Here is a 26,169-nt window from a genome sequence, read left to right on the forward strand (position 1 = left end):
CCTAATAAGTTGCAGATTGGTCCTCCAGCTGTTCCTTATATGTACATTTAATTTTTCTGGCCTCTTATTGTTACCTGTCCCAACTTTTTTGGAATGTGTAGCTTTCACAAAATTTACAGCTCACAAAGATTCCTCGTTTGGCTCTCAACGAAGGTGGTCGCATTTTATCTCCCTCTCCTCCCCTTACCTTCCCTGCTTGGCTTCTCTCGTATCGTCTATTGTCTTATACTTTGAGAGACTCTCTGCACTGCTCTCCAAACTGAAACTGAAATCATGGATTTGATCAATTGGTCTCTCAACGCAATTGACACCATCTTCTCGATGAGAAGCTTGGGTTTGGGGGAACCTGACTGCCCTGCCGGAACGTTCGCAGCTGGCTACACGATGGACGCATGGGATAGGTGGCAGGTCGTGTGTCTGGCGGCTCTTTCCGTGGAGGACATTGAAGATATCTACCTATTCTGAACCATGATAACAGGTCTTCTGCTGATTGGGTTAGGCTTTGCCCTGGTTTATCGAAGAATTCAGAAAACGGGAACAGCTGTCCAAAACCTCACAGGGCTGCCCGTTGTGATTGGAGCAGTGGGCAGAGCGGTCAGCACTGAGACTGAGACTATTAAACGCAATATGGATAACATCACAGAGAAGCTTACAGCTTTGCAAAGGCAAATGAATCAATTTGGGACCAGAATGGACTAAGTCAGTAGACATGTAAATTGGAATGCGGCTACTCGCCCCAAGACCAAACAACCCTAATCTTTTCTACTTTCAGCTCCCCCTCAACCAGCGCTGTTGGCATAACAACTCCCCCGGAAGAGCACTGCAGTGAGACGCTCTTGCGTTCCTACCCCCACTTCCATAGACATCTCCTGATTGTTGACTCTGTCTGGGACCTGATCAAGGTTGTCTCCATGGCAACTTGCTGTGTATCACTATCACATTCCTGCGGACTGAGGCACCTAGATTTGATGCCAGGAGTAGCAACTCTCCAGGCCTACATAAAAGAACTTTTACATACATACACACACACATACACACACATATACAGATATGCATTCACCCCTCACCCCACATCCCTCGCCTTCGCCGCTTTGTACCGCCAGTCTGACAAGCGGGTCTGTGACCAGCGCCGAGAATGGCTGCAGGACTGGATGGATTACCTCAACACCCCTCTTCCCCTCCCCTGTTGCAAAGTCGTGTGTTTATGCTGTATTGATTATGTGCTTTTGTTGTTGAGTTGTTTTTCCTGTTCTCACATTGTACTCCCAAAGGAGCATAGTCTGGGGTTATTTTTTTTTCTCCTCCCCTTCCTCATGTTATGCTGTATTTCTTTCTCAATTTCCTGTCTTCCTGTCCTGTCTACCCCCTTGTCATATTGTATTTATGTTGTGTATACACTCACCTAAAGGATTATTAGGAACACCTGTTCAATTTCTCATTGATGCAATTATCTAATCAACCAATCACATGGCAGTTGCTTCAATGCATTTAGGGGTGTGGTCCTGGTCAAGACAATCTCCTGAACTCCAAACTGAATGTCAGAATGGGAAAGAAAGGTGATTTAAGCAATTTTGAGCGTGGCATGGTTGTTGGTGCCAGACGGGCCGGTCTGAGTATTTCACAGTCTGCTCAGTTACTGGGATTTTCACGCACAACCATTTCTAGGGTTTACAAAGAATGCTGTGAAAAGGGAAAAAACATCCAGTATGCAGCAGTCCTGTGGGGGGAAAATGCCTTGTTGATGCTAGAGGTCAGAGGAGAATGGGCCGACTGATTCAAGCTGATAGAAGAGCAACTTTGACTGAAATAACCACTCGTTACAACCGAAGTATGCAGCAAAGCATTTGTGAAGCCACAACTTGCACAACCTTGAGGCGGATGGGCTACAACAGCAGAAGACCCCACCGGGTACCACTCATCTCCACTACAAATAGGAAAAAGAGGCTACAATTTACACAAGCTCACCAAAATTGTACAGTTGAAGACTGGAAAGATGTTGCCTGGTCTGATGGGTCTCGATGTCTGTTGAGACATTCAGATGGTAGAGTCAGTATTTGGCGTAAACAGAATGAGAACATGGATCCATCATGCCTTGTTACCACTGTGCAGGCTGGTGGTGGTGGTGGTGGTGTTGTAATGGTGTGGGGGATGTTTTCTTGGCACACTTTAGGCCCCTTAGTGCCAATTGGGCATCGTTTAAATGCCACGGCCTACCTGAGCATTGTTTCAGACCATGTCCATCCCTTCATGACCACCATGTCCCCATCCTCTGATGGCTACTTCCAGCAGGATAATGCACCATGTCACAAAGCTGGAATCATTTCAAATTGGTTTCTTGAACATGACAATGAGTTCACTGTACTAAAATGGCCCCCACAGTCACCAGATCTCAACCCAATAGAGCATCTTTGGGATGTGGTGGAATGGGAGCTTCATGACCTGGATGTGCATCCCACAAATCTCCATCAACTGCAAGATGCTATCCTATCAATATGGGCCAACATTTCTAAAGAATGCTTTCAGCACCTTGTTGAATCAATGCCACATAGAATTAAGGCAGTTCTGAAGGCGAAAGGGGGTCAAACACAGTATTAGTATGGTGTTCCTAATAATCCTTTAAGTGAGTGTATGTATGTATGTATGGACAGGTTGATGGCTAATTTCACTGGTACTTGTGACTAGTGACAATAAAGGGCTACTACTACTACATGTAATCCAAAATGAGCCAATATTTGGCATGACATTTCAAAATGTCTCACTTTCAACATTTGATATGTTATCTATATTCTATTGTGAATAAAATATAAGTTTATGAGATTTGTAAATTATTCCATTCCTTTTTTACTCATAATTTGTACAATGTCCCAACTTTTTTTGGAATCAGGTTTGTAGGAACGATATTTGAATTGCAGTTACAGGCAAATAATCCTCAGCAATGTGTGGGTGAAAGAGTGCAGCTTAAATAGTCCTCCTGACTGGAAATGGGTGGAGTCTGTAATTGATTCCTAGGCTGGGGAAATGTAGTCCGGGGTTGAGTTAAGGGGCTATCCTTTCAATAAATTCAAATTTGGCTAAATTTCATTACAGTATACAGCATAGTAGTTTCTCGGTCTCCCGACCCAAGACGAGGCAGTCATTTCTCAGTTCTGCAAAAATGCAGTATATAAAAAATGGTTACAAATAAAACTTACACATTTGAGGGTGTACAAAATGTGCAACAGTTTACTGTACACATAGAATAATAAACATTTCTGTCATCTGATGTACTGGTACTGTGTACTGTAAGTATACTGTAAAAAACCCTGCAGATGATTAATCCAGCTCTCTCCATTGTTAGGATGCAGAGATTCTGATTGGTGTGTTGATGAACCTCAGACATATACGGACAGGATAAGATATCTCAGAGGATATCTCAGTTAGCTGAGAAGCAGTAATTTTCAGATTTTGGAACAAATGTAAAAACAATTCGTTAGTTAACTGTGTTTAGCTGTGTGAGCTTTGTATTTGTGAGTCACAAAAAACTGGCATAAGTCACTTGTTAATGAAGCCAACTACACTAGGTATGCTGCGTGCGCATGCAACCATCATGTATGGTTCACTGAAAGATGGGTTTTCTTGCAATTATTTTGTGTTACACTGTGAAAAGTAGCACATGAACATGGGCGGCGCTATGGAGGGGCTAGAAGGTGCTTTAGCACCCCCACGAAAAACAAAAGCACCCCCATAGCACCCCGACAGATTTTTTTTTCCTGGGACCAATTATATACATGCAGTAGCCTATTGTATTAAATAATTAAAACTTTTGGCTCTTTATACCTCTTTATACCTCTTTATACGTGTAACTCGTTTAATGCAATAACGAAAAGATTTGCAACTGTCGCATTTTCGTAATGTCATTATTGCATTTTATTTAAAAAATGGAGCGCTTCCTTGTGCTAAGTAGGCCTGTCCCCGAATAAAGATTTTTCTAGTCAACTTGTCGCACGTTATATTAAATTGATTAATATATTAACCATCCTTTAATATAGGCCTATATGCAGGCGTATTTTAGGCTATAGCCTACTCCGCGCTCTGGCTCGCGAATAAAGCAATCAAAGCATCAGCAAAGTGAATATGAATGTTTCGGGGGAAAAGAAGACATTTTAATTACTTATTAATAAACTAGTGCCTTCTGAGTCAGTGTCTGGTGCAAAGATGCAGTTGCCGAATGCCGACGCTGTGACTCGCCATCTCCACACAGACATACCTTTAATAAAAATAAATGCACCTTTTCATATACGGACTAAAAAAATAAGAATAAATTACAAAACTAAGTGGATGAGTTTTATTTATATTTAGTTTATTATTGATATAAAAAATAATAATAGCATGTTTGGGTTATATTTAATTGCAGGACTCTAGACTGCGACCATTTCTTCTGCCTATGTGACTAAATTTTGTGAGCGGTCGCACTGGCGCGACCACAGCATTGATCAACTTATAAGCGCTGCTATTTCTGTAGCATATGAGAAATATTAAATGGCAACTCGCTTGAACTGTGCAGCACTTGGGGTGTAGAGCATGGTTTATACTCGCCGCGTCAGCACGAGCGTGAAGCTGCACGCAGCAAAAATGATGCGAATATTGAGGAAACGATGGATGGTTTTTACGCTAAAGTTAAGTAAAAGACTTCTTCTTAAACCAGAGAAGGTGTACATGTTAGTATGCTTGTGTGGGGGGAAAAACATGCAAGCACTGTCACCAAAAGTTTAGTTTTACTTTTCTTTTTGTTTTTATTTTGACAACTTATCTTTACTGTTTACCTCACATTATGCTATGGAGGCTCTCTTTTATTTATTTTTTTAATTTTTATTTGATTCCTCAGTGTTTGCTAAATGTTCTGTAATTTATTAGACATATAATACAGCATGTGGTGAAGGCTATGCCATGCCGCACCTTATTCGTTTTTGTTAATAAACATTTTGTAAGCTAGTTTGTCATTGTATCTTGTTTTAATGTTGTTGTGCTTTTTAATGGAAAATAACAATGAATCCATCGTTTAGTTTTAGTCTTAAAACGTGAAAGGTGAATAGCAAAATAGACAATTGTCTTTTATTGCAAAAAGTGACAAGATCACGAAATCGAAAGTGAAAGCATCTGAAGCCGGGCTTATAACAGAGCAAAAGAGGGACTCCCGGACACAAAATTCAAATCACAAATAATACTACTGATGAAAATGAACGGGTTGAATATTAACCACTTTTGTTTCCATATAGGCCTAACTATAAACTATGATAAAAGTGCATCAGCATGCATTGATTAATCCCATGTTATAGCAGAAAAAAAAGTGCTCCTGCAACCAATTGAGAAAGTCGCAAAAGAGCTACCAGTGGGAAGAATGTGTCTGGAGCGCTGAATTGCCCAGTTCCCCCGTCAATGATCTAGCACCCCCTCAGCACCTGAGTTCAAAATTCTCTGGCATTCCCCTGCACATGAAACACTGCTTATGTTTATATTTTATTCTGTGATAATTCTGGGGTAATTCGCGGTGGAGAGAAGATATGATGGGTTCACGTGCCACTTGAACTGAGGTGCTAAAGCGATTGTCAAGTCTACATTAAAGAGCACCAAAACAGTTTATTGTTTGAACATTGTAATGAATTCTGCAACATTTTAAAGGTTGATACTTTGTTTATTAAAAGGTAACAGAGCACAAAGCTTATTGTGATTACTGGACGGAAAGTGTGCTACTGTAACGATCAGTCCACTGAAGGCGAGCGTAGTGAGAACCCAAGTAGCCTACAGTTTATTTATAGAAGTGAAAACCAAAATCCAAACATAATCCAAACAAGATACACAGACTTGACTAGAACAGACTTGACGTGGCATGAACAGACTAGACTCACCGACAGCAGGTTACAACATTACTAATACACGACAAGAGACAATGGCAAAAACATGGCTACTTATGCAGACAATGAGCGTCACATGACAAGAACAAACCAATGGAAACAAGACACATGACTAAAGCAACCAATGAGAACAATCAGAACTGATAATCACATGACCAGACAATAACCAATGAGAACATGACACATACACAAGGCAGAGATTCATGAGGGCAAGGGAAGCATGACACAAACAGCAAATCAAACAACAAAATAAAAGACATGAAAACATGAACATGAAACAAAACCCAAAACAGACCTTACAGCTACAAATAATATGAAGCTCACGCATTAACAGAACATGGCATATAGACTAAATATCTTGACAAGGAGCCATAGTATTGATTATAAACAAAAATTTTAACAATATTGCCAATATCCACAAAGCTGACAGCTTTACCTGTTGTAGTTTGTTCAAGTTGTGCTTGAAATAGACACTGCTTTTCTGCACTTTTAGTTGTCCCGTTGCCACCATTTTCGATCTCTCTCATGCAGCACAACTGGTGCTGCTTTTAGCAGGTGTCCCATCAATGCTGGTGTTCAGCAGAGATGAGGACTCTTTTTCCTCTAAATCTTTAATGCACATCGTCAACATAACAAAAGATGTAATCACAAAACAATCAGGAAAAATAGCATTACATGCAAATTTTTAAATCATAAACTTATATAGTCGCCAGTGGCAATCTCAGCAAAAACTTTGCTCGCAAATTAATATGTTTGGTTCCAAATGCGATAGTTTTATTCGCAGTCTGGAGCCCTGAGTAGCCAAGAATCTCTGACGTTAATCAGCTAGAATAAAGCTAAGGCTTTTTCCTGTTGAGCAGGGAAGAGAAGAGGCGTGTGTAAGCAGTGCTGTTAACAAAACACAAGGCGAAAACACAGTCTGTATAGTGTGAGAGTCCATGTAGTGAGCGGGTGACCTCTGGTGGTGAGTGAACAGAAGTTAGTAGACCGGATTCATGACAGACATGTTACTAATTATTGTAAATCATTTATTTGATGCTTACAAGAATAAATTTAATTCAGATTTACTATATTATATTTTAAAAAGGAATAAACCTTAGACTGTGTATCCATCATATCAAAAGTTGGGAAAAGAATATTATTATATAATTATTCATCAGAGTGGGCGGTAGATGGGTTGGTCAATCTGATCCAGACACTGTATAAATGAAAGCACAGTAAAGGAGAGCAGAACAAACTCCTAAACGAAGGAGACTCACTCATGGCTAATGAGACAGAGAATCATGAGAATCAATACTGCTTTCCTGCCATCAACTCATCATGCATCAAGGGAAAACGCTCCAGTTTTGAACATAATATCACCTATATGTTTGTATTATTGCTGTCAGCCTTTACTGTGTTTCTGAACCTGCTGGTGATCATCTCTATCTCTCACTTCAAGAAGCTTCACACTCCAACCAACCTGATCATTCTCTCTTTAGCTGTGGACGACATGCTTGTTGGAATTTTTTTGATACCCATAGAGGGAATCAAGCAAATTGAGACATGTTGGTACTTCGGAGACACTTACTGTGGACTGTTTGTGATCATAGCTAGGTTGATCCTTATTACATCCCTTAGTAATTTGGTATTAATTGCTGTAGATCGTTATATGGCTGTTTGTCATCCTTTACTGTACCCACAGAAAATGACTACAATTAAAACTTTAATGAGCATCTGTCTCTGCTGGTTTTGCTGCTCAGTGTACACTATTTGGTTTGTAATAAGTAACGGATATTTTAATATGTCAGACAAAATACTGTGTTATGGCCAGTGTATTGTTTTGATGACACCTGCTTGGAGATTCATTGATTTAATAGTTTCTTTTTTATTTCCTTGTACTGTGATCATCACTGCATATTTGAGCATATTTTATGTTGTGCAGAGGCAAGTCAGGGTTATTAATTCTCAAATGAATGGTGTAAAATGTGTAATGGACATTTCAGTGAGGAGGAAAACTGAGAGCAAAGCTGCTCTGACATTAGGAATCATTGTGACAGCTTATCTGCTTTGCTGGATTCCATTCTTCATCTGTTCTCTAACAAAAACAGTCTCCTCCACTATACTGACATTTCTAACATGGACCATCTATATAAACTCAGGTCTGAATCCTATCGTCTATGCCTTATTTTACCACTGGTTCAAAATATCAGTTAAAAACATTCTAACACTTAGAATTTTTCAGCCAGCATCCTCTCTGATGGACATTTTTACTGATCGTCTTTAATGATTTTCAGTGGGGATTTATTTGTTTTATTTTATGTTTTTACCTCAACACCCTCCGAGATAAATCCCCAAAAATTACAGCATGGGAAATGTATTCACATGCTCAGATATAAGAATTTCATATAAAATAATCAATAATAACTAAATATTAAGGCAAAGTTCAACCAAACTTTTGAAAATGGACATAATTTACTTAACCTTGTGTTGTTCCAAACCTGTATGTAATTTTTAAGTCACAGTCTCTGTCACCTTACACTTACATTGTCTGGGGGAAAAAATTAAATGATCATGAAATAAATCTTTTTGGTTGCACTCAAACTTCTACAACTAATACAGAACACAGCAGCATGTCTAGTCTTCATTGAGCCCACGTCACACCTCTGTAATGGCTACCAGTTACAGCTCACATCAAGTTCAAGACAATGATGCTTGAATACAGAATGGGCATAAACTCCGCACCTTCCTACTTCACCTCAATCTTACCAGTCTACTTTCCATCCAGAAAGGTCGGAGACATCAGATTTCAAACATTTTCGTTCACTGTCCACTGCTGGTGGCATGATCTTCCCAACCCCATCCCCAACAGCCAAATCCCTGACTATATTCAAAAAAAGCTTAAAACTAATCTTTCCCATGAGCACTTAACTGCATCCTGCTGAACGTTGTCAAACTTTGTATTACTAGCACTTCTTATGTTTATGTAGTACCCCTGGAAAGAAGAAAATGATTATAATTCAATGTAAAATACAATGGGCTCTGCAAATGGCAGTGTGGGTGGGCCTCTATCAAGGTAGTCTCATGGGTTGATCTGACATGTACAATTACATGTCTTTGTTCAGTTTGTTTACTATTACGGATGTCAGAAAACATCAATTATGTGCCAACTTTGAAGACCAATTATAATTTTGATTTATGTTTATGTATTATTGCTCCAGAGACGATCCTCCACTACACCACCCATTAAAGGTGTAAAATACTGTAAAAATGCACACACACACACACACACACACACACACACACACACACACACACACACATGGAGTGATGCAATAGCTCCTCCATGATAATAATAAATGCTGACATAAACAGGTGGTCACAAAAAGGCCACAGACAGTGTTGTCAAACTGCAAACATTAAAATTTTCTTCACTCCATAAGCATTACAAGCCTGTCAGAATTCATGTGCAGTGACTCTCAAACCACCAATAAATGATGCCAGTTGATAATCAGTCACTGTGTTTTCCATCAGGATTATTATGGGATCAGTATGTTTATTAAATATAAAACATCTTCAAAAAAATTCACATATTTTTTTTTTCCTGTTAATGCTCTAAGGTATCCGATATCCAGTGTTTTCACATACTGTTTACAAATTGAGACAAAAGAGTTGTACATTAGTTTGAATTGTTCCCCACACCTTCCTCCACCAAAGGTCAGGAATAATCAGTAAAAATGTCCATAAGAGAGGACATTTTGTTCGTGTTTTTCTAAAGCCATATGATCTTTTTCTTTTTCAGAAGATTTTTTTTTTAAATGTCCTGCTCATGCTTGTCCATATTATGGCAGTGAATAAAGACCACCTTTAAAATAAAAATAAAAAAATGCATACACTCATGCAAAGTCATGGCTATTGTAAGGTGCATCAGTGGCTGTGAACACAATAACTGTAAATAAAATTAGATATGTATCAACTGACGAACTGCTGATTGATAGTAGTTGATATTTGTCCTAAACTTATACAGTACGTTAATGAAGATTAGCTGATCATGAAAGTAAGTACAAGTAAATGCAAAATGGAAAAGAAGAAAACAAATTAATTAAAAAAGTTACAAATGGTGGCAGTGGCAGTAAGTCACTGTTAATGAGTGAGTCATTAATATTCAACTGTTTAATTTAAACGGTTGATACATTCAGGAACAAAGCATTTGACTGTGTTAATGAGTGAGTCAATGAATCAAAAAACTGATTCATTCAGTAAGTAAACACCATCCATTGCTCAGAGACACAAAATAGTGCTGACATCTTTGTTTGGAACTATTTTCATTGGCAAAAATTTTGCAAAAACAGGCAATGTTGTGTCTAAAATGTAATTCACTAAATGTTAACTTTATTAAACTTGTATAAAATGATTATTACATTGGTAATCATGCTGATATCTGGAGAAAAATACGGCACTCTTTGTGTGATATAGATTAACTATATTAACTACTTTTTGTTTTATTAGACTAATAAATCACATGCGTGTACTCTCTGTGTGTGATTTTGTGTTACTGTATACTCAATAATGTCAGATGGCACATCATTACAACAACACTTACCATATTATTGCAGACGATATACTGTATATCACACACCCCAGCCTTGACTTGAGCGGAAAATGAAATTGGCCACGGTTGGCGAGCACTTGTTTGCAAATGAGTCTAACTTGCAAGTGCCAGACCACTGATTCGTCAAATCTTCTTTCTTGCAGTTTGTGTTCTTCCGATGTTATTTTGTAGTAAGTAACAAATATGCTTTGGGGATATGTATCGGAGTAAAAGTATACATTTTCATTAGGGAATGTAGTTGAGTAAAAGTGAAAGATGACAGAAATGTAAAAACTCAAGTAAAGTATGGATATTACAAAAAAAAAAAAAAAAACTAGTCATATATTTGAATGTTGAGCAGCGAGTTACCGATACAAGAGAGAACCAATCAGCGTCATTTGGCCTATGCCTGCAAATACAGGACAAACTGCGTTCCGTATAGCTTTCATATGGAATGCTTCTCTGATGCCTTAAATAAAGGACTATTCTGTATTATATGGAATGGTTGGCAACCCTATTTAAAACGCAAAAGAGAATTATCTCAGAGGCCCCCTAGCGTCCGGGGCCCTGGGCTGCAGCCCATCTTGCCCATTAGGATAACACGGCCCTGGCTGTAACTGACAAAAATACCCACAATTTTTACCCTTCTGGTCAAATATTGTGCTGCAACCATTGTTATGGTGATTTATTGACAAATAGATCAGGTAAACAAGATTACACTAGTAGCAGGGCTCCAGACAAAAAATAAATAAATAATAATAAAATAAATAAAGGAGCCACAGTTTGTCATGTGTTAGTGTACATATACAGTATTTATATACAGTCACAAAGATCTGTTTATTACACTGAATCTGTGTGAATATCATGGACCATAACTATGTCAGCATCACTTGGCCACTAAATGCAGTTTGGTCTTCTCAGTTCATCCTATAAATATTGTCTTGTGTCTTAAACAGGTCTGTTTTTTTTTTCATAAGTAACATGCAATTTTATAGGATGTGTTCAATTTTATCTTTAGCTCCTTGTATCGTTTCTACAATAGGATAAGTAAACATAAATTTGCAATATAGTTAATAAATTTAGTAAAATGCTCCTCTTATTATTGATATTTTTTCTAGATGACTGATGAGCTTATGGATGCCAGATGGTGATTCTAAGGTAAATGTATTGCTACGTTGCATTGTTTACAAACTTTACACGTTTTACAGATTTTGAAACACTGAAAGAACAATTACAGGCTATCTTATAAAATAGCCTACCTCTTGATGTCCATTCATGTTTATTTTGTATTATAGAGGTGGTACAGAGCGGGGTCGGATCTAAAAAAAAAATGTTTAGGTTGGCAAAGGCGTGGCATGGGGTCTATGAGGGGTGGCAACACCAAATCAATCACCCATGTATAGTTTTTGAGAATTTATGGCCTGACATAAAATTGTGTTAACAATTATTGCATTACAATGAAATAATCATCTATGCTGTTTAAAATAAAAAAAAAAAAAAAACAATATCCATATCCATCATCGCACCAATACACAATATAAAAAACTTCAACAGGTCATACATTTTCTGAGTTTCATTTTATTACTGTAAGAAATCTTGCAGTAGATGAAAAGCACTTGAAAAGTTCAAATAAATCTGTATATGAACTTGGTATGTGTAACAGTGAAGCGTGACAACAGAGCTGAGAATCTAAATGCAGGCTTAATTATAAAGAGTGTAGTCAAACAGGCAGAGTCAAAATGCCAGCAAACAGCAACATCCAAGGCAAAGGCAAAAGAGTAATCCAATAACAAACAATGGTCAGGGCAGGCAGCAAACAATTACAAAACTAGGAAAGCAAGGGAAGAGTCCAGGGTCAAAACACAGGCAAGGCAAAAATTAGAAAACAAGGAAAACACAGGAAACAACACGGAAACTAGGAATGATATTTGAATTGCAGTTACAGGCAAATAATCCTCAGCAATGTGTGGGTGAAAAAGTGCAGCTTAAATAGTCCACCTGACTGGAAACGGGTGGAGTCTGTAATTGGTTCCTAGGCTGGGGAAATGTAGTCCGGGGTTGAGTGGCAAAGGTGTGGGCTCTTCTAGAGGAGCTAATGGGCACTCCAGCTGGAGACTGCAAAAGAATGCACCATAATACAGAACAGCACAAAATAATAATTAAACAGCATCCTCTACACATTGAAAATTGCAATTGAAATTGAAAAATTAAAATGACCCCCTTGAAAATGAGATGCCACATCTCAAGGGGCTATCCTTTCAATAAATTCAAATTTAGCAAAATGTCATTACATTACTATAGTAGTTTCTTGGTCTCCTGACACAAGACTAGGCAGTCAGTTCTGCAAAAATGCAGTACATAAATATGGTTACAAAAAAACTTACACATTTGGGGGTGTACCAAATGTGCAACAGTTTACTGTACACATAGGATGATGAAGTTTTCATCATCTAATGTACTGGTACTGTGTACTGTAACTATACTGTATGTGTAAGTATAAAACCCCTGTAGATGGTTCATTCAGTTCTCTCTCTCTCCATTGTTAGGAAGCAGAGATTCTTATTGGTATGTTGATGAATCTCAGACATATCCGGACGGGATAAGATATCTCGGAGGATATCTCAGTTAGCTGAGAAGCAGTAATTTTCTGATTCCTGAACAAATGTAAAAATTTGTTAGTTATCTGTGTTTAGCTGTGTGAGCTTTGTGTTTTTGAGTCACAAAGAACTGGTTCATAAGTCACTTGTTAATGAAGCCAACTACACTAGGCTTGCACATGCAACCATTATGCACAGTTCACTGAAAGATGGGTTTACTCTGTCATCGCCACTGCTGAAAAGTAGCACATGAAACACTGCTTACATTTATATTTTATTCTGTGATAATTCTGCGGTAATTCCAGGTAGAGAGAAAGATATGATGGGTTCACGTGCCACTTGAACTAAAGCGATTGTTCATGCTACATTAAAGAGCATCAAAACAGTTTATTGTTTGAACGTTGTAATAAATTCGGCAAAATTTTAAAGTTGATACTTTGTTTATTAAAAGGTAACAGAGCACAAAGCTTATTGTGATTACTGGACGGAAAGTGTGCTACAAATAATATAAAGCTCACGCATTAACAGAACATGGCATGTAGACTAAAGATCTTGACAAGGAGCCATAGTATTGATTATAAAAATTTTTTTTAACAATATTGCCAATATCCACAAAGCTGACAGCTTTACCTGTTGTAGTTTGTTCAAATTGTGCTTGAAATAGACACTACTTTTCTGCACTTTTACTTGGCACGTCGCCATCATTTTTGGTCTCTGTCATGCAGCACAACTGGTGCTGCTTTTAGAAGGTGTGCCAACAATGCTGGTGTTCAGCAGAGATGAGGACTCTTTTTCCTCCAAATCTTTGATGCAGATCGTCTCAAGTCAACATAACAAAAGATGTAATCACAAAACAATCAGGAAAAAATGGCATTACGTGCAAAAAAAATATATATATAGTCGCCAGTGTCAATCTCAGAAAACTTCACTTGCAAATTAATATTTTTGGTTCCAAATTCAACAGTTTTATTCGCAGTCTGGGGCCCTGAGTAGCCAAGAATCTCTGACATCAGTCAGCTAAGATAAAGCTGAGGCTGGAGGCGGGAGATTAAATGCAGCAAGAGTTAACAATTAAGTGGCAGAATGATAAATAAATGAAAGTGAATTTAAAAGATCACTGTAGCAAGGTACTTGTCAAGTCATGGGTGTACTGTGGCTTGCCTAAACTAACGCAGTGCTTGATATAAATTGGGTCTTCTTTGCTGTACGCATGAGTAGCACTATTTGTGTGATGGGCAGAGCTGCAGTGTTATATATATATATATATATATATATATATATAATATATATTATATATATAGTATACATGCATGCAGCTTCCTCCATCTTAAAGAGCCTTGATTCAGTATACCATCCTTCATTATGTTTTATTACAAATACAAAATTCCGTACTCATCATTGCATTTTATATGAGATGGTGGGTTGGACATCGCTTTCAATATGTATAAAACAGCACTGTTGCATATTTATCTATAAAGAAATGTTAAGTAAACTTCCATCTTATCTCTGTACCCTCCGTTGTCTTAGTTCCGGAAGTTACCAGCTACGCTCTTCCAAGTGTTTGCTTTTTAACGTACCTCGAATTTGTACAGAACTGGGGAAAACTGCATTTTTGTAATATGCACCCTGGACATGGAATAATTTGCAAAAAGATTTAAAACTTTATAAATTTGTGTCTATTGGTGAATTTAAAGGCATCATAAAGAGGCTTTTAAGAAATATTTTTTCTTACATTTTTATTGTTTACTTATTGTTATGTATATTTTCCTCTGTGTTGTTTAATGTGTATTTGTTGTATTTTAAAATGTGTCTTACTATATAGCTGCTACCTTTGCCAGGTCTCTCTTGTAAAAGAGATTTTAATCTCAATGAGACTTCATGTTTAAATAAAGTTAAATAAATTAGACTGTGTATCCATCATATCAAAAGTTGGGGAAGAATATTATTATATAATTATTCAGCATCAGAGTGGGTGGTAGATGGGTTGGTCAATCTGATCCAGACACTGTATAAATGAAAGCACAGTAAGGAGAGCAGAACAAACTCCTAACAGGAGGAGAGTCACTCATGGCTAATGAGACAGAGAATCATGAGACTCAATATTGCTTTCCTGCCATGAACTCATCGTGCATCAAGGGAAAACGCTCCAGTTTTGAACATAATATCATCTATATGTTTGTATTATTGCTGTCAGCCTGGACTGTGTTTTCTGAACCTGCTGGTGATCATCTCTATCTCTCACTTCAAGAAGCTTCACACTCCAACCAACCTGATCATTCTCTCTTTAGCTGTGGCCGACATGCTTGTTGGAATTTTTGTGATACCCATAGAGGGAATCAAGCAAATTGAGACATGTTGGTACTTTGGAGACACTTACTGTGGACTGTTTGTGATCATCGTTAGGTTGGTCCTTATTATATCTCTTAGTAATTTGGTATTAATTGCTGTGGATCGTTATCTGGCTGTTTGTCATCCTTTACTGTACCCACAGAAAATGACTATAACTAAAACTTTAATAAGCATCTGTCTCTGTTGGTTTTGCTGTTCAGTGTACATTATTTGGTTTGTAATAAGTAACGGATATTTTAATATGTCAGACGCAACACTGTGTTACGGCCAGTGTATTGTTTTGATTACACCTGTTTGGAGATTCATTGATTTAATAGTGTCTTTTTTGTTTCCTTGTACTGTGATCATCACTGCATATTTGAGGATATTTTATGTTGTGCAAAGGCAAGTCAGAGTTATTAACTCTCAAATGAATGGTGCAAAATCTGTAATGGACATTTCAGTGAGGAGGAAAACTGAGAGCAAAGCTGCTCTGACATTAGGAATCATTGTGACAGCTTATCTGCTTTGCTGGATTCCATTCTTCATCTGTTCTCTAACAAAAACAGTCTCCTCCACTACACTAACATTTCTAACATGGACCTTCTATGTAAACTCAGGTCTGAATCCTATTGTCTATGCTTTATTTTACCACTGGTTTAAAATATCAGTTAAAAACATTCTAACTCTTAGAATTTTACAGCCAGCATCCTCTCTGATGGATATTTTTACTGATTGTCATTAATGATTTTCAGTGGGGATTTATTTGTTTTATTTTATGTTTTTACCTAGACACCCTCTGAGATCAATCTCCAAAAATTACAGCATGGAAATGTATTCACATGCTCAGTTATAGGAATTACACATAAAATAATCAACAATAACTAAATATTAAAGGGAAGTTAAAACTAAACTTTTGAAAATGGACTTTATTTACTCACCCTTGTGTTGTTCCAAACCTGTATGTCATTTTTAAACATTAAAGTCATGGTCTCTGTCAACTTTCACTTAGATTGTATGGGAAAAAAACTAAATGATCATGAAATAAAGCTTTTTGGGTTTTTTCTCAAATTCTCAAAATCATGTGAACTCAAACTTCTACAACTAATACAGAACACAGCAGCATGACTAGTCTTCATTGAGCCCACGTCACACCTCTGTAATTGCTACCAGTTACAGCTCACATCAAATTCAAGACAATAATGCTTGAATACAGAATGGCCATCAACTCCGCACCTTCCTACTTCACCTCAATCTTATCCATCTACTTTCCATCCAGAAAGGTCAGAGAGATCAGATTTCAAACATTTTCGTTCACTGTCCACTGCTGGTGGCATGATCTTCCCCACCCCATCCCCAACAGCCAAATCCCTGACTATACTCAAAAAAAGCTTAAAACTAATCTTTCCCATGAGCACTTAACTGCATCCTGCTGAAAGTTGTCAAACTTTGTATTACTAGCACTTCTCATGTTTATGTAGTACACCTGGAACGAAGTATAATAATGTTAAAGCAGCATGCTGCTGCGATGGCTTTCATCAGTTTGTACAGTGTATATATACAGTGACACTCAAATCTCACGCTCTTTACAAACAGAAAAATATTTCCAGAATGTAGACATAAAGTCCAGAAATAATATATAACATTCTCATCAATATATACCCTTAACAACCAAATGACAATATGAAATTGATGATACAACAATGCAGTTAAAATATTAAACATAAATACTGTTCGATCCATCGTATCTGATGTATTCCATACAATAAAGACACATACAAGATTGATTAAAACAAATGTAAAGCATAACAGGTACGACAGTATACAGATTTGTTAGTTGCATACAATTGTAATATTGATCAATAGAAAACAAGAGGTATGGTAAACAAGATTCAAGATTTTTCAAGATTTTTATTCGTCACATACATGATTATCAGGCAACCAACCAATCAGGCAACCAACTGGACCTCATCTACACACGGTGTTGCTCCGTGGACAACTCTTTATTTGCTCCACTGCACACCTCAGACCACTTCCTCATTACTGCTAACCTAGCACTTACTCCTGAACAGCATACACTCCAACGCAGGTCACCTTTCGACGGAACCTACGCTCACTCTCTCCATCTCGCCTATCCTCTGTGGTTTCATCCTCACTTCCTTCACTCTCGCAGTTTTCAGCTCTGGACTTGAACAGTGCTACTGACACTCTTTGCTCCACTCTAACCTCTTGTTTGGACAACTTTTGCCCACTGTCGTCTAGACCAGCACGCACCACCCCATCTGCCCCCTGGCTGTCTGAAGTTCTCCGTGAACATCGCTCTAAACTCAGGGCTGCAGAGAGGAAATGGCATAAATCAAGAAACTCTACCGACCTCAGTGTGTATCAGTCTCTACTCTTTTTCTTCTCTGCAGATGTCTTCACTGCTAAAACATCATACTACCACAACAAAATTAACAACTGTTATGATGCTTGCACACTCTTCAAAACTTTCTCTTCTCTTCTTAATCCGGCTCCACCTCCTCCTCCATCGATTCTTACAGCTGACGACTTTGCAGTTTTCTTCACAAATAAGACAAGAACCATCAGTGACCAATTCTCCACACCGCAGACTGAGGATAACTTCACAACGACTAATGCACACTCTCTCTCCTCCTTCTCTCCTCTCTTCAGTCTGGAACATTTCCCTCAGCATTTAAGCAGGCTCGGGTAAGCCCACTGCTGAAGAAACCATCTTTAAATCCGGCACTTCTAGAAAACTACAGACCGGTATCCCTTCTTCCATTCATTGCAAAGACACTTGAGCGAGCTGTGTTCAACCAGCTTTCTATGTTACTTGTACAGAACAACCTCCTGGACAGCAACCAATCTGGCTTCAAAGGCAGCCACTCAACTGAGACTGCCCTGCTCTCGGTTACTGAAGCCCTGCGACTGGCAAGACACCCTGATTCAGCTTCCAAATCCTCAGTACTCATCTTGCTGAATCTGTCTGCTGCTTTTGACACCGTTAATCACCAGATTCTACTGTCCACCCTCAGAAAGATGGGCATCTCTGGAACCGTACTCCAGTGGGTTTAAGTCCTACCTTTCTGATAGATCCTTCAGGGTGTCTTGGAGGGGTGAAGTTTCTAAGTCACAACAACTTGCTACTGGGGTTCCTCAAGGCTCAGTACTTGGACCACTTCTCTTCTCCATCTACATGACGTCATTAGGATCTGTCATTAAGGAGCATGGCTTTTCTTTTCACTGCTACGCTGATGACACTCAACTCTACTTCTCATTGCAACGAGATGACCCGACGGTAGTTGCTTGCATTTCAGCCTGTCTGAGTGAAATTTCAAGCTCGATGAATGACCATCACCTTGAGCTCAACCTTACTAAGACAGAACTGCTGGTGGTTCCAGCTAACCCATCGTTTCATCACAACTTCTCTAAACAGTTGGGTTCGTCAACCATAACTCCTTCCAGGACAGCCAGAAACCTAGGAGTTCTGATGGATCATCAGTTAAGCTTCACAGACAACATTGCTACAATGGACCCTGTCCTGCAGATTTGCCTTATACAACATTAGGAAGATTAGACCCTTCCTGTCAGAGCAAGCCACCCAACTTCTTGTCCAATCTCCTGTTCTCTCCAGACTGGACTATTGTAATGCTCACCTGGCGGGCCTTCCTGCATGTACTATCAAGCCTCTGCAACTGATCCAGAATGCAGCAGCGAGGGTTGTCTTCAATGAGCCAAAAACAGCTCACGTTACTCCTCTCCTCATCAGGTTACACTGGCTAACAGTAGCCGCTCGCATCAAATTCAAGGTACTGATGCTTGCCTACAAGATGACCACTGACACAGCACCAACATACCTAAGCTCACTATTTCAATCGTATGTGCCCTCCAGAAGTTTGCGCTCTGCAAGTGAACGACGCCTTGTGTGGTGCCATCCCAAAGAGGTTCTCATCACTCTCACGGACCTTTTCCTGGACTGTGCCCAGCTGGTGGAATGAACTCCCGATCTCAATTCGAACAGCTGAGTCTTTACTCATTTTCAAAAAACATCTAAAGACTCATCTTTTTCGCCAGCACTTAACCAACTAATACTAGCACTTACCTTTTCTTTTATTTTCTTGTCTAGCATATTCTTAAAAAAAAAAAAAAAAAAAAAAAAAAAACCTGGCTAGGTGTTCTGTACTAGACTAACTGACACTTGTCATGGCACTTGTATACTGTTGTTGTTCTCTTGTTGGTCTGATTGCTTCTATTGTTCTCATTTGTAAGTCGCTTTGGATAAAAGCGTCTACTAAGTGATTAAATGTAAATGTAAATTATTATATAGAAAGTGAAAGTGATGTGACATACAGCCAAGTATGGTGACCCATACTCAGAATTCGTGCTCTGCATTTAAACTATCCAAAGTTCACACACACAGCAGTGAACACACACCCGGAGCAGGGCGCCCGGGGAGCAGTTGGGGGTTTTGCCGGCCCGAGACTCGTACCCAAAACCTTAGGGTTAGGAGTCAAACTCTCTAACCACTAGGCCACGACTTCCCCCAGAGAATATATAACTAGAAGTGAAATGTAAGTCAGGTCCGCTCCATGGACAGTGCAACTATTAAAGAATACAACACAGAGGAAAATATACATAACAATAAGTAAACAATAAAAATGTAAGAAAAAATATTTCTTAAAAATGTATACTGTAGAATTAAATATAGAATACAAAATAAAATGTGCATGAAAGTATACTGTAGTCTTAAATATTAAGATACACAGGAATGTACAAGAGGTAAATGTGTAAATAGGTTGTGACACTGTCGATATGTCAATATGAGGTAGAAAATGATGAATATCTTACTGATTAAGTGATTATTAAGTGGAGACATGTAGATGTTAAGAGGCTGGTTTTGAGTTTAGGAGCCTGATGCCTGGAGGAAGAAACTCCTCCTAAGTCTCTCAGTTTTAGCCATTAGGCTACGGAAGCGCTGACCAGATGGCAGCAAAGTGAAAAAAACAGTTACTATGGTGGTTGGAGTCCTTGATGATTTTAACAGCTCTGCTTTTGCAGCGTTTGAGGCAGATGTCCTGCAGCGAGGGAAGAGCAGCCCCTGAGATGCACTCAGCTAAGCGCACAACTCTCTGCAGGGCTTTGCAGTCTTGACTGGAGCTGTTCCCATACCACACTGATATACAATGAGTCAATACACTTTCTATGGTCCCTGAATAGAATGTTTTCTGGATTGCTGGTGAGACCCTGAATTTCCTCAGCTGTCGCAGATGGTACAGTCTTTCCCTGGCTTTATTAACCTGTGTTTGAATGTGGGTAGTCCAAGTCAGGTCCTCGGAGATGTTTACAGCAAGGTACTTGAAGCTGCTCACCCTCTCCACAGGGGTCCCGTTGATCATAAGAGGAGTATAGGGCTGCTGCTGTCTCTTCTTGAAGTCAACAATCAGCTCTTTAGTTTTGCTCACATTCAGAGAGAGACAATTGTCCTGGCACCATGATGTAAGTTTGTTTTCTTTTTTTGGGTTTGAGAATTAGTTATTTTTTTTTGTTAGGATTAGGAGAGAAGTATCATCAGCAAATTTGATAATAGATGTGGAGCTGTGGGAAGACACGCATGTGTGTAGAAAGAGTGGAGCAGGGGACCTAGGACACAGTGTTACAAACCTCACTGTTAGTCTAGGGGTTAAATGAAGTCGTAACAAAATGTAAATAAATAAAAAGTCTGACGGTCACATCAATCCCCTGATCCAGAAAAGCACAGCCACTAAATTAAGCAAATAACTTAATTTATTAATAACAAAAGGAAGCAAATCTTCAGGAGAGGGCAGGCCAACATAAACAAAAAACCCTCTAGCTAAACACAAAAACTCTAAATAACCTTAACTAAAACAAAAGAAAATAAATGACAGAGTCTTACCTATCTCCCTGTCTACCATAAACATAAACAAAAGTTATATCCAAAACAAATGGCACCCTCTCCCTACCGCTTCCTAAGAAAGACAAACAAAGGTATTTACATAAATTAGAAAATAACACAAAAGAATCATAAACACACCCACCATAACGTTCACACACACTCTCATAGTTTGTAATTAACAAGTTAATTCACAAAGTTCAGAGATAATAAAGACCACACTTGGTCCCACTGAGATACACAAATAACACCCATCTGGATCAGGACAAAGAGTGAGCGCGTAGCCGTCAGTCCTCCAACATTATTTCTTAGCCGTCTTATCACCTTGGATTTCTGTAGCATTCACTCAGTACTGAGGAATGATGGACATCAGCTGGAATCCAATTAGCGATCTATAACAGAGAGAGACAGAAAGAGCAGGAGAAGAACACATGCAATGTCTAACTTGCCCAGTAGGGTGAAATCACTCTCCAAGAGCGCACAATTCACAAATACGTCCACAGGACGTAACACCCCCACCACTAAGAATGCAAAAATAAATAAATAAAAATAAGAAACAAATAAAGACGTCGACCCAAATATCTCCTAGATGGTGAATACATTAATCAGGTACCACTCTTAACTTCTTGAAAGGGCATCTGCCATAACATTCTCCACCCCCTTCTTGTGACGAATATCTAAGCTGTACTCTTGTAGAGTAAGAGACCACCCTCCAACACCGTTGATTAGCCCCTGACATACGAGAGAGAAACACCAGGGGGATTATGATCAGTATATACCACAATAGGACTAATACTACTACCCAGGTACACATCAAAATGCTTGAGCGCTAACAACAGTGCAAGGGCCTCTTTTCAATTACACTATAATTCCGTTGAGCTCCAATGAACTTTTTAGAAAAATAGGAGACAGGATGTTCAACACAAGCTTGATCCTCCTGTAACAATACAGCTCCAGCACCATTGTCACTCGCATCCACCTGTAATTTAAAAGTCCTTGTAAAATCAGGTGCAGAGAGAACAGGAGCCTGACAAAGGAGATCCTTTGCTGCTTCAAAAGCAAGTTGACATTCGGTAGACCACACAAACTCTCGTTTTATACTGAGGAGATCTGTGAGTGGACAGACCAAGGTGGAAAAATTTGAACAAAAAGCTCGATAGTAACCACTCATCCCCAGAAAACGTCTTAATTCACGTTTATTAGATGGAACAGGAAACTGAAGAATAGCTGCTATTTTAGCATCAATTGGTTTTACCAGTCCCTGACCAACTTGCTTACCCAAATAGGTAATTGTACCTTTAGCAATTCACACTTTGCCAGATTTAGTGTCAATGAAGCGGTCCTTAAACGACTACAAACTTCTCTGAGTGTTTCTAAGTGTTGTACCCAATCATCTGAATGAATCACAATATCATCCAGGTACACTTCACAATTTGAGACTCCCGAAAGAACTTGATGCATCATCCTCTGGAATGTAGCAGGTGCATTTCTCATCCCAAAAGCTAAAACGGTGTATTGTAGAAAGCTATCAGGGGTTACAAATGCAGATATCTCAGAGGCTCGTTTAGTGAGGGGCACCTGCCAATATCCCTTCAATAAGTCCAACTTAGTACATATTTAGCTGAACCAACTTTATCCACGCAGTCTTCAATTCTAGGAAGAGGAAAGGAGTCAGGCTTTGTTACATCATTGACTTTACGGTAATCCGTACAAAATCGAAAGGTTGAATCTGGTTTAGGTACCAGCAAGCAGGGAGAGCTCCATGGGCTCTGACTGGGCACGGCCATACCATGTTTTTTAACAGGTAGTCAACTTCTACTTTTATAACTTCCCGCTTTCGTGGATTTAGTCTGTAAGGGTGTTGTTTTATTGGTTTGGCATTCCACACATCAATGTCATGAGCACAGACAGATGTTCTGCCGGGGACATCACTAAACAAGATAGAAAAAGTACTCAACAACTCCAACAAGTCATGAGACTGTTCTGCAGTCAGATGTGAAAGAAAACAGGAGGGATCTTGTAATATAGCAGAATTCTGAAGGCGGGTGGGAGAAATAGGAAAGCCTCCGCCTTGCAGTTCATCCTCGTCCGTAGAGGACGTAGCTATTATACTCACAGTAGCAGCAGCACAGGTTAAGAGAGAATCAACCTGCTTGCTATTGTTATCAGATGATGTTCTACTCACATAAGCTTTAAGGCGATTCACATGACATACACGATTCTTGCACTTTCGGTCCGGTGTAGCAACAACATAGTTGGTCTCATTCAACCTCCTTTCAATCAAATACGGACCAGCAAATTTGGCATGTAGAATCGACCCAGGCATTGGCAGCAAAACTAAAACCTGATCACCAGGTGAAAAGTCTCGTTTTACACTTTTTTACATCAAAACCGTTCTTTCATTTTTACCTGAGTTTCAGACAGATGTAACTTAGCCAGGTCTCGTGCTTTACCTAGCTTTTCACGGATGGAGGTAACATACTCATCAACAGGCACAGGTCTAGATGGCTGGCTTAACAACTGATCACTTAGTAATTTTAACGGACCCCGCATAGTGTGCCCAAACACGAGTTCAGCAGGGCTGAAACCAAGAGACTCCTGTACAGTCTCTCTGGTTGCAAACATCAAATAAGGAAGACCCTCAGCCCAGTCTCTACCAGTCTCGATACAATAACGTCGCAACATCGCTTTGAGGGTTTGGTGAAACCTTTCCAAGGCCCCCTGGGATTCGGGATGATAGGCACTAGACATTTGGTGGCCAATACCCAGCATCCCTAAAGCCTGCCTGAAAACCTTGGAGGTAAAATTCGAGCCCTGATCACTCTGTATAATCCTTGGTAATCCAAACGTTGTACAGAACTTAAGAAGCTCTTTTACCACCACCTTAGCCCTCAATGTACGTAATGGAATTGCTTCAACAAAACGGGTGGTCGCACACATTATTGTGAAGATATACTGATGTCCTGCTTTCCCTTTTGGCAGTGGTCCGACACAGTCAATAATCAGTCCGGTCAAATGGATCATCTACAACAGGAATCAGACAAAGGGGTGCGGGAGGAATTTTCTGATTCGGCTTGCTTGCCATCTGGCAGACATGGCATGAGTTACAGTATTTAGAAATAGAGTTCTTAAGTCCAGGCCAGAAAAAGTATCTAGAAATGCGCGGTAATAAGTTTTAGTTATACCAACATGTCCAGAAAGAAAATTCTCATGGGCAAGTTTCAAAACCTGTTGCCGATAAGTAGATGGCAAAAACTATTTGCTGCACCTCCTGCCAGCCAAGCTCTTCCTTTGGTGGTTTCCATCTGCGCATCAGCAAGCCCTCCTCCCAAAAAGTAAACCACCCCTGAATTAGAATCATGGACACTATTCTCAACAGCCTTTATGCACTTGGCCAAGGAAGGGTCTGCTCTCTGTGCAACAGCTAAAGAGTCTCTCCCCCACCTTCAAGGAAGGCTCCATTTCACCCTCCTCCTCCCTTCCAGAAGGTACATCAACATCAGAATCTGGTGGTATAAACAGAGCACATTCCACAGTCTTAGGCACATCATTAGCTATAAAAGAGGTTGACAGATCTACTATTTCTTTAAACTTCTGTGCTTGAGCACGAGTAACCACACAAGAGGGGAACACAGACGGAAACTTATCAGCTAAATCATCGTTTTGGGAAGTATTAGGCATGCGGGTCACAATAGGTGTAGGGAAAACTAGGCCACCTGCAAGATCATTCCCCAGAATCAAGTCAACACCCTCTACAGGTAACTGTTCACGCACAGCCAAGTTGACTACCCCACTAACCATATCAGATTTCAAGTATGCAATATGAAGTGGTACATTCACACAACGCATCTCAATTCCACGTACCAATACTTCCTGACCAGTAAAAGTAGTATCGGAAAACGGCAAGATTCCTGCAGATATAAACGATTGAGCTGCCCCCGTATCACGCAGAATTGTTACAGGCTTAAACTCCGAATCACACGATAACGAGACTGTACCCCTAAACAAAAAAGGCTGATACATCTCTTTATCAGTGTTAGATTGTACAAAATCAACAAGTGCAACATTTTTAGTCTTAGAAGCACCACTCTTTTGCTTCCATGCTCTACAATCCGCAATTAGATGATTTGAATCTAGGCAAAAGAAACAAACTCGCTTGTCAGCACCCCCATTTGATTTACGAGTCACTTCATTTTTAAACGGACGTGCAACACGCTGCACCGAATTTTCCACCTGCATTTTGACATTTGCACCCAAAGAAAAAACATTCTTGTGTGTCAGCACAAATTCGTCTGCCAAAATTGCAGCATCAGCTAGAGAAGTGACCTTCTGTTCATTTAAATACACAACAATGTTAGCCGGAACGCAAATTTTTAAACTCTTCTAACAAGATTAACTCCTGTATTTCCTCCAGGGATGTAACCTTGCTAGAAAGACACCACTTTTCGAAAAGCACTCTCTTTTCTCTCACAAATTCAACAAAAGTTTGTTTGACTGTTTTCATATTGCCCCCGAAACTTCTGCCGATAAGCCTCTGGGACCAACTCATATGCCCGCAAAACAGCAGACTTTACCGTTTCATAGTCAAGGGAACCTTCAATAGGTAAGGCCGAGCAAACCTCTTGAGCTTTCCCTGTTAGACTGCATTGCAACAGCAAAGCCCACATCTCTTTTGGCCATTTTAGTTTACTAGCAATTCTCTCAAACGCAACAAAGTAGGAATCGACTTCAGCCTCCCTAAATGGAGGTACCAGTCTAATATACCTACTAACGTCAAATGAATCACTCGCAGTAGATCTAGAAAAATCTTCAGTTCCAGTGCTATTTACGGGTGATGATATGGAACTACTCAGAATACGTGGAACTGGA

At 39.3% G+C, this 26,169-nt stretch overlaps 1 protein-coding gene and 1 pseudogene across 1 annotated transcript; both read left to right on the plus strand.

Annotated features, from left to right (window-relative positions):
• Window positions 1–468: 468 nt before the first annotated feature.
• LOC122138626 (trace amine-associated receptor 13c-like) lies at window positions 469–8,171 on the plus strand. The gene is made up of 2 exons (XM_042732036.1): window positions 469–665; window positions 7,110–8,171. The coding sequence occupies exons 1-2, from the start codon at window positions 469–471 to the stop codon at window positions 8,155–8,157; spliced, it is 1,245 nt and encodes a 414-aa protein (XP_042587970.1). The 3' UTR covers window positions 8,158–8,171.
• Window positions 8,172–15,071: 6,900 nt separating this feature from the next.
• Window positions 15,072–16,131, plus strand: LOC122138627 (annotated as a pseudogene).
• Window positions 16,132–26,169: the final 10,038 nt, after the last annotated feature.

The sequence above is a fragment of the Cyprinus carpio genome, chromosome B10 (assembly GCF_018340385.1).
Source record: "Cyprinus carpio isolate SPL01 chromosome B10, ASM1834038v1, whole genome shotgun sequence".
In the NCBI taxonomy this organism is placed as follows: Eukaryota; Metazoa; Chordata; class Actinopteri; order Cypriniformes; family Cyprinidae; genus Cyprinus; species Cyprinus carpio.

Coding starts and splice junctions, on each gene's coding strand:
- LOC122138626 (XM_042732036.1), top strand. CDS start 469: ATGATAACAGGTCTTCTGCTGATTGGGTTAGGCTTTGCCCTGGTTTAT. Junction 666..7,109: donor AAGCTTACAGCTTTGCAAAG/GCAAATGAATCA, acceptor ATGAAAGCACAG/TAAAGGAGAGCAGAACAAAC.